Below are 17,536 nucleotides of genomic sequence, written 5' to 3'. Positions count from 1 at the left end.
GTAACCCAATCTCATTATGCTCAAACAATATTAGAGAGATTTAAAAATTACTCTAATAGTACGACAAATACTCCGTTAGATCCCCAAATGCACTTGACAAAGAATTCAGGTGAAGCGCTTTCACAAAACGAGTATGCACGTGTGATCGGAAGTCTCATGTACTTGACCAACTGTACAAGACCAGATCTAGCGCATGCAGTAAACATACTTAGTTGATATACAAGTAATCCAGGTCATACACACTGGAAAGCTATAACGAGGGTACTCAATTACTTGCGCTACACTAAAGATTTTGGGCTTCACTATGGTAAAAAACCAGCAGCTTTAGAAGGATACAGTGATGCTAACTAGATATCAGATTCTAAAAACTCAAAATCCACGAGTGGATATGTCTTTACACTAGGAGGAGCAGCAATATCATGGAAATCCACCAAACAAACAGTGTTAGCCAGATTATCCATGGAATCTGAGTTCATGGCCTTAGACAAAGCAGCAGAAGAAGCTGAATGGCTTAGAAATTTTTTGGAAGATATTCCTATGAGGGAGAAACCTGTGCCAGCTATACACATACATTGTGATAGTCAATCAGCTATAGCTCGGGCTCAGAGTAATCTCTACAATGGTAAATCTCGTCACATCAGAAGACGACATAAAACCATTAGACAACTTATCTCAACTAGTGTAATCACAATAGATTACATCAAATCGGCTGAAAACCTAGCGGATCCATTTACAAAAGGTTTGCCACGAGATGTAGTTGCTAAATCATCAAAAGGAATGGGTCTAAAGAGTATAACGAATGATGATGCTTGATTGCAACCCTACCTATCATGACTGGAGATCCCAAGACGTAGGTTCAAAGGGAAAACAAAATCAAACAGAATCTAACCAAAGCACTTGAGACAAAGTAGTCTCTTCACAGCTCCTAAGATGATAAAGTGCTAAAGAATGTGATAAGGATAAGCATAAGCTTTTAATAATTCCATAGCTTCTAAAGCGGAGTATTACTCAATACTTTTCATGGTCAATCACCTAATGAGTGTGAAATGGGGCCGTTTCTAGGAGAATCAATGCAAGGCTATATTCTCTAAGTTCACTCATGAAAACCATGAATAGTTCAGGGCCACAATGAACACAATAGAAAACTAAGTTCTACGAGGAAATGAAGCTACGTTATGCATGTTGTCTCGGTCTGCATAAAACACCGGTTGGTTCAAGATATCATGTTCACCTTCTGGTAAAGTAAACCCGACAGATATTAACTATGAGTGGTTCAAGGCTTAAAAATGCCACCAACTCAAACACAGTGAAGTTTTCGAAAATACTCTCGATAAGTCTATCTAGTGTAGTCATGATTAGAATAAATACATTTTTTTAGAGTCTATCGAGTCTACATTTAGTCTGCATATGTTTAGAAGAGTCATTTCTATTCATTTGGGGGATTATTGGGCCAATTTATTAAGCCAAATGGCTAAAACAATAAAAGGCAAGAGATGAATTGAAATGGGCCTACGGGCTGAAGAGAAAAGCCTTGTTGGCTTTAATGAATAATAAAGAAAACATCCCACATCGGTTGGGAGAGACAAAATGGAGGAGTATATATGAGATCATGTGTTATCATGGTTCAAACAGCTCAGTGGGAGAAAGGACTCTCCAAGCGCGCGCCGCCGCCGCCGTCCGGTCGGCTCGGCTCGGCGTGGGCGTGGCCTTGGGCTTGGGCTTGGGTCTTGGGTCTTGGGTCTTGGTGGAGGGCCTCCGGCCCAATAAGAATATTTTTTGGACCAAGTTAAGCTCTACATTTTTGCCATTTCATTTCTAAAACACAGCATGACGTTCGTGAATAAACGACACGTAGTTTGTTTAAAAACGACACGAAGTTTGTCTGTTCGAAATGGATCAGAACGAGTCAACAGAAGAGAGATCTTGCGGAGAAAGTTTCTCAACTCTCCACTCCCGAGATTTCAGATAGGGCGATTCACGAGTGAAGCGTGATCGTCTGCCATGGTTGTATCCAGGGACTCGATATTCGTACAGTACCGTCTCACTAACGGAGCGAATAATTAGAGTTAAGGAAAGATGTTATATCTCGACTCCATGTTTATTTACGAATATGATTTCTTATCGTTCTTATATTCGCTTTACAAATCGTCAATTTCCTTAACATGTTATTTTGTTATATTGTTTATCTCAGTCTGGTTATCCGACTTCTACAGAAACACTAGTAAAAAACAGGGCCACAGCCACGTTAATTTTCGTGGGTACGACGAAATTTTCGTGGCTATACAGAGCAGAAACCACGAAATGCTACGAAACGCAAAACATACGTATACGAGCATAGCAAAAAAAGCGCGTTTCAAAAATCGTAGCAAAGTGCTACGTGTTTCTACGAAACTTTTCGTAGCAAACTTTGCTACAATTTGAGACGAAACCTGCGTGGCAATTTGCTACGGTTTGATACGAAAGGTAATGTAGCAATAAGCTACGGTTTGCTACGATTTCTTTCGTGGCTAGTTTTAATAATTATAAAAAAATAGAAACTATTATAAAATACAAATTTCAAATTTCTATTAAATGCAAAATGCTAATTAAAAGCTAAAATATCATAAAAACCGAAGTATATTACATAAAAGTTGCAGTTTTAAACATTCAAAAGATAATACAACTGGAAACAAAGTACACAAAAGATTGTAGCTTAATACATGAACTGACCAAACCTCACATACCAAGTTCTTGGCACCACCTATCTAACTCAGATGGGTTATTGATCGTGAGATGTTGTGGTGGAGCTGTTGACTGAGCCTGAGCTTGTGGCTGATGTTGAGATTGAATTGGAGCTTGGGGCTGACCTTGAGGTTGTGACTGAGCTTGAGGCTGAAATGGTTGTGCAGTTGAGGCAGGAGTGGAAGCTTGAGATTGGAGAGTTTGCAGAATAATGTTGAGAGTTGCTTGGCTAGCTGACATCCCCCCGTTACTTCAGTCTTGAAAGCATTGATTTCTGCCTTCAAAGCACTGAAATCTTCCTTGACTCCAGCAATGTCTTCCTTGACTTCAGGAATGGTGGTCTCGAAGCCAGACATGCGCATATCCACGTCTAGGTTGCACTGCAGTGAGACAGGAATTGGCACAGAAGGACTGCTGTTCTTGTACTGAACACTGCCAAGTCCGTAGATTGTACCCTTCTTTGTCTTTCCTCTCTGCAAAAAGCAAGGAAAATAATCATAAGCAAGCATTCCAATCACAAGCACCATAACTAATATAGTATCAATTCCAATAATTAATTTAGACAATCACAAGCATTTCCAATCACAAGCACCTTAACTAACTAAGACAGTCTCCGTTCCAATAATTAACTTAGACAATCACAAGCACCATAACTAACATAGACAGTCTCAATTCCAATAATTAACTAAGACAGTCTCAATTCCAATAATTAACTAAGACAACCAGTAAGCTGAAATAAATAAAATGAGGATGAGAGAAAAAATGACCTTGATGTATTCTTGGTTGAGAAGATAGCACTTTGCATTTGAAGCAGCAGTGGAGTAAGTTTGACTGTCGTCAAGTGGAGATCCATCTTGTAACATCTCTTCAACGGCTTCCTCAACCTCCAGCACCAGTTCCTCTGTACGTTCGTCTAGGAAGGAACCATCTTTACCCATGTGATTCTTCCTCGCAAGGACTGTGTATGAAGGTGGTTCATCCAAACCTTCATCAACCATCTACAAGACAGGAAACATATGGAAGTTAGACAACACTTAAGGCAAAAAAAATTATGAAAAAAACTTAAGGCAAAACTGACCATTTATACGCAATGTTCAGGCAACAGCGTGGGCCTGCACCGTGCTTGTGCATCTTTTTCCCATCTGGAGCAGACTTACGAGATCTTGCAGCATTTGCACTCTTCCTTTTTGCGTGCTCAGTGCTGTACTTCTCAACCATTGTTGCTCAGTGAGTGTCTGACATGTAAGAAGGTCGCCTGTTATCTCTCATGTTCTTGCTGATGCGGCCACAGACGGTAACCTGAGTTTGTTTCTTCAATTTCAAGTAGATTTCATCATGGAATTGGTCATCCTAGTAGTAGTGTTGCTACAAAAGAACATAAAGACATTAGAGTTAAACATTATGGCTTACTAATAGTTGAGAAAGGGAAAAGGAGAGGGAAACAAGCACTTACAATGAACGCATGCCACCACTGATCCTTCTTCTCAGGTGGAACGAAGTTCCAGCTTGTCCACGACCCCCAGTAGTTTCCCTACCATGTTGCTCGGATAAAAGCATGGACTTCAGGATCAATACCAAACCTAAGACAATGGCAAACATCAAACAAAAATCAAATATTAAACTCTACACTTAATCTACTAATACACGGTTCAACTAATTCCACAACACAATATTTTGTATTTTGTATTTTAACAGAACAACTTTAAACTTACTTTAACAGAACATAACTACTTAACAGAACTAGTATTAAACTTACCACAATGCTCCATTGATCTTGTCAGGGTGGAGGTGTTGCTGGCTACGTCTGGATGGCGCACGTAGCAGAGCATCTTCTCTTCTCCTCCTGCATAAGTGGCAGGAGCCACAGGCACTGCACTTGAAGACCCGACAGATTCGTGAGCTACAGCTCCAGGAGGTACAAATCCAGGAGGAGAAAAAGATGGGGCCATGGCAGAAGGCTCCGATAAGGTCATTTGTGGTCTCCCTTGCCGCATATCTGTAGACAGACAGAGAGTATTAAGAGGAATCAATACTTGAAATGGAGACAAAACCGAAAAACAAAAACCGAAACTTGAAATCAAAACCCACACTATTATATGTAAACCCTAACTAAACATGCAAATCGAAACTCGAAAAAAAACCTAGATTGAAACCCTAAGAAGTCTAAATCGAAACCCAATGAACCCTAGATGGAAGAGGAATCGAGACAGAGACGAGGGGCTCACTAACCTGGGAGCTGTAATTCGGTTGGGCGAGGGCGAGGGCGACGATGGGATTCATTGGGGATTCCGGTCGAAGGAGCCATCGTTGTGAGAGAGAGAGAGGAGTCTATGAGAGAGTGCGAGAAAGAATGAGAGAGGTGGTGAAGGTTTGAGAGAGAGAGGAGTCTGTGAGAGTGTCGTGAGAGAATGGGAGAAGCGGCGAAGGTTTGAGAAAGAGAGAGACACGACAAACTCTTAGGTTTAGAGGGGAAAATTTGGCTAAGTATAGAAATTGGGCTTTAGTTAAGAGGGAAAATTTTGGGTTTAGAGGGAAATGGGTTTTGGGTTTAGGAGGGAAAAGTTTTGGGTTAATTATGTGGTGGGAATGGGTTTAGGGTTTAGATAGGGTTTAGGGTTTAGTTAGGTTTTAAAAGTGTAATTTTTTTAAAAAAATCTTAAAACTATTAATTAGAATTTAAGAATATAAGAAACTAAAAAACTTAAATATATTAACATTTTAAAACTAAGAAATCTAGTTATTTTATATTTCTAAATTTTAAACTTCATAAATTATATATATTTATTGAGATCTTCGCTTATTATATATTACAAATTTAAAAATTTCATAATTTACAAGTTACTAATTGTTTAACTTATTTATATTACAAATTTTTTAAACTTCATAAACTACACATTACTAAGTGATTACTTATTTATATTACAATTTTAAAAAAACTTCATAAACGACAAACTTACTAAGAACTTGAATCAGATACCGAATCCCGATCAGTACAAGCCTCGTCTAATTCATCTTCTGAAACGTATTTGTGATTAGGAGGAACAACTGGCGTGGATTCATAATCTGAATCATCTTCGACAACATACGTCTCAATGCGCAACATCATGCTCTGTGCAACAACTTGGTAGTCTGTATCATCTTGTAACGCAACAAGAGCATCCTCGGAGGTTTCTCGAACCCCTCTAGGCATAAATTTTGTACATGCCCACCAATCGTTGGCTGATGTATGTCGTACCCACGGATAAGGAATAAAACAAACTTGATCACAATTACCAGATAAGATAAATGGATCAAATTTCTCATACTGCCAACGCGGAGACACATCAATGATTCCTGATTTATGTTTTCGAATTCCCCGCCCTTCAGTTGTATCAAACCACTTACATTTAAAAACCATGGCCTTCAGTCCAACATAACCAAAATACTCAATCATTATTATCTCCTCGCTCAAACCGTAATAGTCAGTATCTGTGGTTCCACGAACTTGGACGCCGTAATGTTGGGTTTTCTTATCTTGGCCATGGCTATGTGTGTGGAAGAAGTATCCACATGAATGGTAAATCGGCCAAGATTTATACTTACATTGCGGACCTTGTACAAAATCTAACATCCCCATCAGAAAGTCATATGTGTTACTCGCTTGCACAACCTGCCAATTAAATTTATATTTATAATTGATAAGTTCCTAATTCAAATTATAAATCAAATAATATCATAAACTCACATAGTTTTTCACCCATTCGGCAAAATGTTTGTCTTTCAGTATTTGTAGGTCATTACTAGACATATATGGGTTTCTCTCCATCATAAAATCCTCGAACATCCTGTTATTTTTTAAAAGAGATTATGATTTCAGGTATCCTGAAAAATAACAAAAAAAATAATTGAAGTACCTTTCGTAGGGTTCGAATCTATCACAATTGAGCATCAGAAAAGTCTGGAGGACGGTGTAGTCTTCATCGGTTAGCCATTTCTCGTCAGATTTTCCACTAACCCGACCTTCGTGATAAAACAAATTAGGCACATCTGGATATTGATATGTAAACCGAACTTCTCCGGGAAGTGGAACCTCAGGTACCACATGTGGATTACCAAAGAAGTTTGCAGAAGCAGTAGATATTTCTTCATTCACATATTGTGCAACGATGGAACCTCCAATGTGTGCCTTATTTTTAATTTTCTTTTTCAGATGGTATATGTATCGCTCGAAAGGATACATCCATATATATTGCACTGGACCACCTAAAGCAGCTTCGTCTGCTAAATGTACGGCCAAATGTTCCATAATATCAAAGAACGACGGTGGAAAAATCTTCTCCAAATTGCAAAGCTTCACCGCAATGTTTTCTTTCAAAATAGCAACATCTTCGTGCTTAAGTATCTTCGCAGAGATATCACGAAAGAAAAGTGCTATCTCTACAAAAACAATTATAAGGAGTTAGTCAATTATAACATATATCAAACCAATTATTATGATTATGAACCTGAAATGGCAATGTGAACACTTTTGGGAAGTAATTCCTTAAACGCAAATGGAGAAGTCGCTGCATAATGACGTGACAATCATGACCTTTCAGACCTGAAATCTTGCTATTCATCTCGTCTATACACCTACTAAACTTTGAAGCGTACCCATCTGGAAATTTTATATCATTTTTCAACCATCGCAGAAATTCTTTTTTTCTTCCTTCGACAACCAGAAAATCGGGACAGGCAGCGTTCCATCAGCCTTCATATGTAACTCAGACCTTCTGCACAAATCAGGTAGATCCATCCTCGACTTTGCATTTTCTTTTGTCTTCCCGGGAACATTAAGCACCGTGTTGCTAAGATTATCAAAGAAATTTTTCTCAACGTGCATGAAGTCCAGGTTGTGGCGAAGAAGAAGGTTTTCCCAATATGGCAAATCCCAAAAGATACTTTTCTTCACCCAATTGTGGTCTTTTCCGTAGCCGTTTATGGTTCTCGCAGGTTTCTCATGTCCATTACCTCCACAATCTACTGTTTTTTTCACTCCTTTGATGTTGTTGATTCTTTCGCGGAGAAATTTTTCTCCCGTTAACCATGGTGGAGGATCATCAGTTATTGTCTGCCCCTTTCGAAAAGCTTGGACATTTCTTCTGTAAGGATGCTCCCTAGGCAGGAACACTTTATGGCAGTCAAACCAGCTATGCTTCCTTCAATGTTGCAACCAAAAAGACTTTGTATCATCAAGACAATATGGACAAGCTAACCGGGCATGAGTCATCCATCCGGACATCATGCCGTAAGCGGGAAAGTCATTTATTGTCCACAATAGTGCGGCTCGCATCGTAAAATTTTGCTTCTTCGAGACATCATATGCTTCAACTCCATCGCTCCACAAACTTTCTAGTTCTTCAATTAACGGCGGCAGATAAATATCAATGCTCTTCTTTGGATGCCTTGGCCCAGGAACTAGTACTGATAAAAAGAAATATTTTCTTTTCATAAACATACCAGGAGGTAGGTTATACGGAGTTACGATGACGGGCCAGACCGAGTGGGCTTCTCCGCTCATACCCACTGGATTAAATCCATCTGTTGCTAATCCTAGATAAACATTTCGACTTTCCTTCGCAAAATCAGGATATACCTTGTTAAAATGCTTCCATGCTGCAGCATCAGAAGGGTGGTGCATTTCTCCTTCTGGCGACTAATGTTCTGCGTGCCATCGCATTTGTGATGCAGTAGACTCTTGTTGGTACAGACGCTTCAACCTCTCTGTAATAGGCAAATAGAACATTCTCTGTTTTGGACGCCTCTTCCCCTTTCCATGGTTCTTGTGATATCTATCTTTCCCACAAAACCGACACGCCAACAGCCCGTGATCTTCTTTCCAAAATAACATGCAATTATCCTCACAAATATCGATCTTGACAGCAGAGAGACCAAGCGACTTCGTCAGCTTCTTCATCTCATAATATGACCCAGGAGCTATATTTGGTTGTGACAAAACATCTTTAAAAGTTTGTGATATCTCATCCATACATGACTTCGCCAAATTATGATCAGGTTTTACTTTCATTAAACGAGATGCCAAGTATAGTTGAGAAATATCTTCAACACATCCATCATATAGTGGTTGATTGGCGGCTTCAAAATCTTCGAACACTTTTTCTTCATATTGCTCTTCATTGGGTTCTTCCATCAAATTCTCCTATATTTCAGTTGACCCAAAGCTCCTCCAAGAATGTTCTCTTCATATGGGCCGCCTTCTCCATAACTTGCTTCATTTCCCAAACCCATAAATTGACCTCCTTTCGATGATTCTCCAACGTCATAGTAGCTTTCTCCATGGCTTGACCATACATAATAATTACTTTTGAAGCCAACTCGGTAAAGTTGACGAGATACGGTTTTTACATCACGTTGCTTTCTGTTTCCACATGTTACACAAGGACATAACATGGTTTTTCGTTCCAAAAAAGAATTTTGACTTGAGGAAAAGGCGATAAAAAACGTCAACACCTTCGCTAAACTCTCTTGAAACATTATTAGTACTTGGATCAATGTGTCGATCCATCCACTCTCGATTTTGAAAATAATAAGACATTGAAAACTCTGTTTTTTTTTCTTTTTTTTTCTCTTTTTTGAGACAAATCGTCTGATCTCACGTTTGAATTGTGAATTTTTATGGTAGTTGGTTGCAATGTGAATGAACTCTCATGCGTTTGCTTACATAGGAAAAAAATTGCCACGTTTCTGCCACAAAAATGTCACGAAAATTGCTACGCTTTTTGCTACGAAATGCCACAAAAATTGCTACGATTTTGCTACGTTTCTTTTCATGGAAACCGATAAGAATCTTTCCTGCACCCAACCAGACGGATGTGATTACACTGAGAAAACATGCCACAAAATTTCCCACGAAACATTTTCGTGCCTTCAGTTTTTTGTATTTATCCCTGTCATATGTGCAGGATTTGATTGGTGTAATATTTTTTTCGGTGGGCTTGCCACGGTTTGCTACGATCAGATTCGTGGCAATCACTTTTTTTATTTTTTTTCTGTCCGACTAATATATATTAATATTAATTCTCGATAGCCACGATTAAAACGTAGCAAAACGTAGGAGTGTTTGCTACGAATTGCCGCGCTAAAGATACCCACGATTATTTAGTAGCAATTTCGTGGCTAGCCCTTGCCACGAATATATCTGTAACAATTTCGTAGCAAGGTTTGCTACGTATATATACGATTTGCCACGTTTTTATTTTTCGTAGCATTTTGTAGGTGGATCGTAGCTTTTATGTTTTTGCCACGAAATTCGCGTGGCATTTTCGTGGCTATGACCCTGTTTTTTACCAGTGAAAGCGAGAGCCTAGTGGTTCGTTTATAAGTGTTTAGCTCTACAATATCATGCATGCAACATGTTAGGCATCTATAGGATTATGTTCCTAATTTCCTGAATAAAAACCTTAAGTCTAGCTATTTCCTTTTAAGCACCAAAACCTCAACCAATCAATCGAGCAATTACTTGTTCAAACAACTGCAACTTTACATTTAAATCACTAAACCACCTTACTTAACAAATCCAATTAGATTTATTTGGTTCCCTAGCTCCTTGTAGATTCGATCCCTAAGTACTACAATTGAACCTCTTATTTGAGAGAGTAAAATCACTCCTTAGGATAATGTGAGTGATAGCAGTGTGTTGATCGCTTCTTGGTGGCCCCCGTTTTGTCTTTCAGTTTGTTTCGCTGATTGACGGGATGATCAGCGAATGCGGATCGGAGGTCAAGCATCTCGCTAAGGAGTTAGAGGAGTCGAGAGAAAAGTTTTCCAGCTTGAAGGGAAGTTGAAGGTCATCGAGGATACTCATTCTCTCGAAGAGGCTCGGTTTGAGTCTAGGATCAGCGAGCTTGAGTGGGATCTTGGGAAGACTGCAAGCTCTTTGCTTAAGGCGAAAGAGGCAAAGGCATCCAAGTCTTCGGAGTTGCGTCGGCTGAAGCGCAAGGTCAAGAGTGGAGAGGGATCATCGGATTGCACGATCGGAGAGGCCAAGGAAGTCATGCGCGCTGAGTTTCTGACCCGTCTGGCGAGGATCGCTGATTCCCTTGACTCCCTAGCGGCCATCCACGTCCGAGATTTGGCCTTGGCCGGGGTCGAGGGAGGGACGAACGAGGTCGGTGAGGCACCTCTGTCTCTGCGAGCCGAAGGGGCCATGCACTACAGGAAATGTGGGTATTAATAGCGTCGTAGCATAGCGTTTTTTGCTTCTCTGCTATTGCATATAAACACGGGCCTTTATAATAGCGTTTTTGAAATGTATAAGCTATCTTTGTAGTCGCGGGAAAATAAAATAATTCAGCCGCGTTAATTTGGTAAGTGGAGGCGCCTTACCATTGCAAATCAAAAACTAAATGCTATCGTATATGAAAAAATATATTAAAAATAACTTAAGTATTAATCGAAACCGAGACTTCATTCTCTTCACTTCACTCTCTTCACATTCCTCAAAATCAAAACCGACTCATCGAAGTTCTTCAGAGTTCTCTCTAGTCGAAGCTTCAATTGGTATGAGTTTCGGTTTGATTCTGAGTTTAGAATAGAGACTGGTTCTCTCGAGTCGAATCTCTTTGATTTTGGGTTTCTCTTTGATTCAAATCTCTTTTCACATGCATGTCCGCGTTAACACATGATTCGATTTTGATTGTGGGTTTCGATTAGGTTTTGAATATGATTGTGGGTTTCGATTAGGTTTTGAATATGATTGTGGGTTTCAGTTTGATTTTGAATATGATTGAAGGTTTCGATTTGATTTTGGGTTTAGATTTTTTGATCGAATGGCTTGATTTGATTTTGGAATTGTTTATCAGTTTCAGAAATGGCAAAGACAAGAGGACAAGTTGGTTCTCGTCGGAGTAGACGTAATCAAGGCTTGGAGGTAGTAGATCAAGAGGACAAGGAACCGCAACTAAAAGTGAAGAAAAGAACAGCAAAGAAAACAGCTTCCCCTAAAAGAATTTAGTTTTAACGCCAACGAGAAGAAGTAGTAGAATCAAGAAAGTGGCTTCTGAAGATGATTACATAGAAGATGTAACACCATCTGACGATGATGAGGTAGAAGATGTTACACCTCCTAAGGATGATGAAGTACAAGATGTAACACCTACTCAGGATGATGAAGTAGAAGATGTAACACCCGAAGATAAGGATGATCAGGCTGAGAAGTCAATGTCTGAAGAAGATAAAGACGATGAAGAGGATGTCAATGGGAAAGAGGATGAAGAAGATGGCGATGTCAATGGGAAAGAGAATGAAGAAGATGGAGATCTCAATGGGAAAGAGAATGAAGAAGAACCGGCCAATATGGAAGATGATGGAGTTCTTAATGAGAAAGGGAACGAAGAGGAAGCTTGCGAAGAAGAAGCTCGCGATATGGAAGAAGATGGCACTGCGCAAGATGATGAGATTCCTAGTACTGAAGGAGTTGAGCTAGCAGGGGAGGAAGTTCAAAAAAAAATAAAAGAGGACCTACAAAGTTGCGTAGAGTGGCTGAAAATCCCAATGATAAGATTATGGTCACATTCAATGACATTGGTGAGCATGTTGGACCTGGTTCAGTAACCCTATCGTCGTTTCTTGGTCCTCTTGTGAGGGAACATGTTCCGGTTACACTTGCCGATTGGAGAAAACTTGATGCAGCGACTAAAGCAACAATGTGGGAAGAAATTCAGGTTTGTATATATATTAGTATGTTTTGTTTAACCGCAAGATGAAATTATAAACATGTTTAACTTGATTATTGTGATGCAGGGGAGGTTTAACTTGCAAGAAGAGTGGCAGAAAGCTGTTATTTTCAAGCAGCTGGGAAATGTGTGGAGGGCTGGGAAGTCGAGGCTGGTGTCACAAGTACGTGTGGCGAAGACTGCAGCTGAGAGAATAGCTTTAAAACCGAGCAACATCCCATCCCTTCAACTGTGGAACACTTGGGTTAAGAGTAAGACTACCAAATCTTTCACAGTGAGTTATCTACAACTAAGTAAGTTTCATCCTTAAAGGTCATGTCTGATGGATATAATCAATGTCATATTTATATTGTAGGAAACGAGTAACAAGTACAGAGCGATGAGAAGAAATCAGATTCCTCACACCACCAGCCGCAAAGGAATGCTTCGTTTAGCTGATGATATGGTAAAAGAGTAGTCAAACATCTACATATTGTACATCAGCTTGTTAGATTAAAATGGTAGTGAGATATGTTTGTTTTCATATAGAAAAAAAAGAGTAAAGACCCAAGTAAGGTGAGTAGATCCAAGGTTTGGATTGCGGGACACACTCATGCTGATGGCAGACCTGTGAAGCCCCAGTTTGCTGAGACTATTGTAAGCATTATGGAAGTTGTATATTGTGTATAGTTAATAGACTATGGCAATGAATGATTTTGTGTTTAAATGATTGTATCAGGAACAAATACAGTCACTTGACAGTCGGATGGACTCCACATCAGCTGCTGATAACATAAGGGAAGATGCTGTGAGCAAGGTTTTGGGAAAAGACAAACCTGGACGAGTAAGGGGCTTTGGTAGAGGGATTACAGCTAATAAGCTAGCATATCTGCAATTTAGAGACGCTAAGATTGCAGAAATGAAAAGTGAGATTGAAGAGTTAAAGGGGATGGTGCGAGAATTAGCTGAGAAGAAGGTAATCCTTTTCATTACCTTTGGTCAATTAGTTTTAAGACATTTACGATTTCCGTTGCCTTTTCTCAGAAAAGTAATGTTGATGCTGAAACATCTGAGAGTAGTGGTGGATTCAAAGAAGGAGTCAGAGTACAAATACTGGATTGGATTGAATCAGAGGATGTTGTTGTTGGTGAAGGAGAATTCTGCTCTGCTGAACCGAAGTACAAAATTGGTCGTATACCAATTGGTCCTAATGCAGTGGCTATCGTAGTTAAGTATGCACTAAGCGCATCAGCTTCACTCTGGAGGCCTACTACGGATGTGTTAACTCTTGATGAAGCTGTGGGATACAAGATATCTTGGCCAATGGATAAAGTGATTTTGGATAAGGATCCAAACTGTTCTGAAGATTTATCTATGGTAAATTTTCAAATCTTGTTTTCTTCTTACAACAATTGAGTCATCTCTAATCATTACTAAAATTTCTAATTTCAAATCTTGTTTTAGCAAAGCAAGGAAGGTGAATATCGAAGATGCAAGATATATGATTGGACCAATGATGAGGACGAGGTCATTGCTGAAGGTCTCGTGTGCTCTTCAAAATCCAAAGACATGGTTAACAACATACCTCTGGGTCCCAATGCTGTTAGTGTCGAAGTAGTGAAGGTGTTCAATGATCAAGCATATTTGTGGAGGCCAACCGCTGATATGTTCTTGATTGGTGATGCACTTAGCGAGAAAATAGCATGGCCAGTCCTAAAGGTTGAAGTCATGCCTACACCCGCTACAGAAGTAACACCAACTAAATGTGCAGGGAAGAAAATAGCATCACCTTCGAAGCCAGCCAAGAAAAAAGCAGTGGTATGTAATTGACATGAAGTTAAATTTTTTTATTTGCCTGATGATTGATGTTGCGTCCTTGATTGATGTTGGAACTTGCTTCTGTCATCTTGTTTGAGTTGTAGAGTCCAGGCAGCACTAGTTCGACCAGAAGTCCGAAGCAGAAGTGCACTCTCTTGGATTGCAACAACTCTGGACGTAAGGTAGCTGAAGGAAGGGTAGCTTCAACGGATCCGAATGAGTTGTGCCACTTTGTACCCCTAGGTCCAAATGCAAGCAAGGTGTGGATTGATGTGGCTAAGATCGGTGATGCAAAAGTCTGGAGGCCAAATTCAGAGATTGAATACATATCTGATGCAATGGGTTCGGTTGTGGCATGGCCAAATGACAAAATCAAGTTTGTCTAAAATTGTCGTCTGAAACATTTTTCAAGTTGGTTCTCATCGGCTATGTATTTCTAGTGTGTGATCGAATGTTTAGGTACTTTTTTACTCGGTTGAAATCATGTACGATATTATGTAACAGTTAGCAGAGAAAAAAACAAAAATTATGTGTTATATTATGATATAAGGTTATGTGTGAAAATGTTTAGCTTGTTAACCCCTATACCCTTAAGTGCATAATTTTACATTAAACCATAAGCTTTAAAAATTAAATCCACAGACGGGAAGACCAAAAATTAAAATCCTATACCCTAAAGTGAAATCCCTAAACCCTAAAGTACCAACCTATACCCTATACCCTAATTGTACTTGATTTCACAATTTTGTTCATTCTTGTAATCTTAATTTCACAAAACTGATTAGTTATAAATTTTATAAACACTCATTTGTTCAAACCCCATACCCTAAAGCCTTTGTACAAACAAATAAGTAGTAGCGTTTATGAACATATGAGCTAGATTGATCAATCTTATAAAAGCTCACATAAAAAATTTATATTCATACAAATTTTTTTTTTGTAAAATTGGAAAACTGAATATTTGATTTTTAAGATTTAATTTAATTTTTTTTTGCTTCAAAATCATATTTATATATTAATTTCCAGATTTCAAACGAAATTAATACCTTTAGCCAATAAGGAGTAACCTCCAAGATTGCAGACGTGGCAAACCATATGCCGATGGATGTGTCTTCCCAACTTCAATCTTAGCCATTCTTTTTATTTTTTGAGCCAATGAGGAGCAACTACTAAGATTGCACTCGGATTAATCATAGACCGTCCGATTTCTCTCCAAATCTTTGATCACAACCGTTCATTTTTTTCTGTCTCTGTTTGCACTCGGAAAATTTCAGAACACAACATCTCTCTTTCTGTCGAAACTCCTTTCTGTCTCGCGATCTAAAATCGAAAAAACCCTAAAGAAAGCACATGTATCTCTCGAGCTAAAATCAAACCAGCTGTTCCTGTATTCGCCGATTGAAAGTAAGCAAATGGATAAGTCGTGGATTTGGCTTCCAAGGTATAACCTAAAATCCCTCGATCTCATTTCTACTCGCCGATTGAAATAAAGCTAACTTCTTTTGTCTGATTCTTGTAGGAATAGCCACGAGTATTCAGAAGGAGCAACTAATTTTGTGAATTCGTCCGCAAAAAGATTGGGAAGTCTGTCTGAAATGCTATGCCCTTGTAGAGACTGCCGCAATCTGAGCCATCAGTCACTGGATAAAATTGTGGAGCATTTGGTGATTAGGGGTATGGATAAGAAGTATAAGAGTTCTCGTTGGAGTATTCATGGAGAAAAAAGAGATTCTGCAGAAGACAGTGTTCTTCAATATGAAACAGAGGCGTTTGATTTGTTTAAGACAATATTCTCCATGGACGAAGGTGGTCCAAACCCGACAACTGACAACGAAGACGATGAAGCACCAGAGGAAATTGAGTTTAAGAAAAAGCTCAGAGACGCTCAAACGCCATTATACTCGGATTGTCTCAAGCACACAAAGGTTTCAGCTATCATGGGACTTTACAGATTCAAGGTTAAAAGTGGTGTGTCGGAGAACTACTTTGATCAGCTGTTGGTTTTACTTGAGGATTTGCTACCTGAAGACAATGTTCTTCCCAAGAGTTTAGCTGCAATCAAGAAATTTCTGAAGATCTTTGGGTTCGGCTACGACAGTATTCATGCTTGCAAGAATGATTGCATATTGTATAGGAAGGAGTATGAGAACCTAGAAAGCTGTCCAAGATGCAAAGTTTCAAGATGGGAAATGGATAAGCACAGTAATGAGTTAAAGGTGGGGATTCCGGCAAAGGTCCTTAGATATTTTCCAATCAAGGACAGGTTTAGGAGGATGTTTAGATCACAAAGGATGGCTGAAGATCTGCGTTGGCACTATACCAATGCCACTGAAGATGGTACAATGCGGCACCCTGTTGATTCTATCTCTTGGGCACAAGTGAATGCTAAATGGCCAGACTTTGCTGCTGATCCACGGAATCTTCGACTTGGGATTTCTACAGATGGGATGAACCCTTTCTCCATGCAAAGCACCAATCACAGCACATGGCCAGTGTTGTTAGTGAACTATAACACGCCTCCAACCATGTGTATGAAGGCTGAGAATATAATGCTGACTTTGTTGATCCCTGGTCCTACTGCTCCTGGTAACAACATTGATGTTTACCTAGCACCACTGATAGACGATCTAAAGGATTTGTGGGCTGAGGGTATTGAAGTGTATGACTCATTTGCGAAGGAGAACTTTAATCTCAGAGCCTTGCTGCTTTGGAGTATCAGTGACTATCCAGCCTTAGGAACACTGTCTGGATGTAAAGTAAAGGGGAAACAAGCCTGCAATGTATGTGGAAAGGATACACCTGCAAGGTGGCTTAAGTTTTGCCGCAAGTTTGTCTACATGAGTAACAGAAGAAGACTACCGCCTGGCCATCGTTACAGATATAAAAAAGCTTGGTTTGACAACACTGTGGAGGAAGGGAATGCTAATAGGATACAAACAGGCGCTGAGATATATGAGATACTACAAGCTTTTACGAATGATTTTGGTAGACCTCTAGAGAAGGAAAAATAAATGAAAAGACTAGAGTTGGAAAATGATGAGAGGTTACAAGAAGAAGAGTGTAATCAAATGAACTATGGCGGTGGAAGAAGAGATCAATATTCTTTGATCTACCTTCCTGGAAGGTAAATTATAGTAACTGACCTATATGATCTGATTACTGGAAGAAGAGATCAATATGTCTAACAGTTTCTTGTTTAATGTGTTAGGAGTTGCCTGTTCGTCACAATATTGATGTTATGCACGTAGAAAAGAATGTGTCCGATGCTATATTGTCTCTGTTGATGCAAAGTGCGAAGTCAAAAG

General features: G+C 39.4%; 2 protein-coding genes across 3 annotated transcripts; both read left to right on the top strand.

Moving 5' to 3' along the window:
- Positions 1–9,635: 9,635 nt before the first annotated feature.
- On the top strand, positions 9,636–14,897 carry LOC125581846. 2 transcript variants are annotated; one of them, XM_048747940.1, is made up of 5 exons: positions 9,636–12,422; positions 12,502–13,389; positions 13,458–13,790; positions 13,878–14,231; positions 14,336–14,897. In XM_048747940.1, exons 2-5 carry the CDS (start codon positions 13,180–13,182, stop codon positions 14,615–14,617), a joined length of 1,179 nt encoding a protein of 392 aa, XP_048603897.1. In that variant the 5' UTR covers positions 9,636–12,422; positions 12,502–13,179; the 3' UTR covers positions 14,618–14,897. The 2 variants fall into 2 exon arrangements, with proteins under 2 accessions (XP_048603897.1, XP_048603896.1); XM_048747939.1 differs by having other exon boundaries at positions 9,636–12,708; positions 12,790–13,389.
- A 746-nt stretch (positions 14,898–15,643) lies between these two features.
- LOC111203127 lies at positions 15,644–17,242 on the top strand. Its single transcript, XM_022696586.2, has 2 exons — positions 15,644–15,672; positions 15,751–17,242. Exons 1-2 carry the CDS (start codon positions 15,644–15,646, stop codon positions 17,240–17,242), a joined length of 1,521 nt encoding a protein of 506 aa, XP_022552307.2.
- The last annotated feature ends 294 nt before the right edge of the window (positions 17,243–17,536 follow it).

Source organism: Brassica napus, chromosome C2, assembly GCF_020379485.1.
Source record: "Brassica napus cultivar Da-Ae chromosome C2, Da-Ae, whole genome shotgun sequence".
In the NCBI taxonomy this organism is placed as follows: domain Eukaryota; kingdom Viridiplantae; phylum Streptophyta; class Magnoliopsida; order Brassicales; family Brassicaceae; genus Brassica; species Brassica napus.
This window is presented reverse-complemented; position numbering and strand designations above follow the sequence as displayed.

Coding starts and splice junctions, on each gene's coding strand:
- LOC111203127 (XM_022696586.2), top strand. CDS start 15,644: ATGGATAAGTCGTGGATTTGGCTTCCAAG. Junction 15,673..15,750: donor TCGTGGATTTGGCTTCCAAG/GTATAACCTAAA, acceptor TGATTCTTGTAG/GAATAGCCACGAGTATTCAG.
- LOC125581846 (XM_048747940.1), top strand. CDS start 13,180: ATGGACTCCACATCAGCTGCTGATAACATAAGGGAAGATGCTGTGAGC. Junction 13,390..13,457: donor GAGAATTAGCTGAGAAGAAG/GTAATCCTTTTC, acceptor GCCTTTTCTCAG/AAAAGTAATGTTGATGCTGA. Junction 13,791..13,877: donor GTTCTGAAGATTTATCTATG/GTAAATTTTCAA, acceptor ATCTTGTTTTAG/CAAAGCAAGGAAGGTGAATA.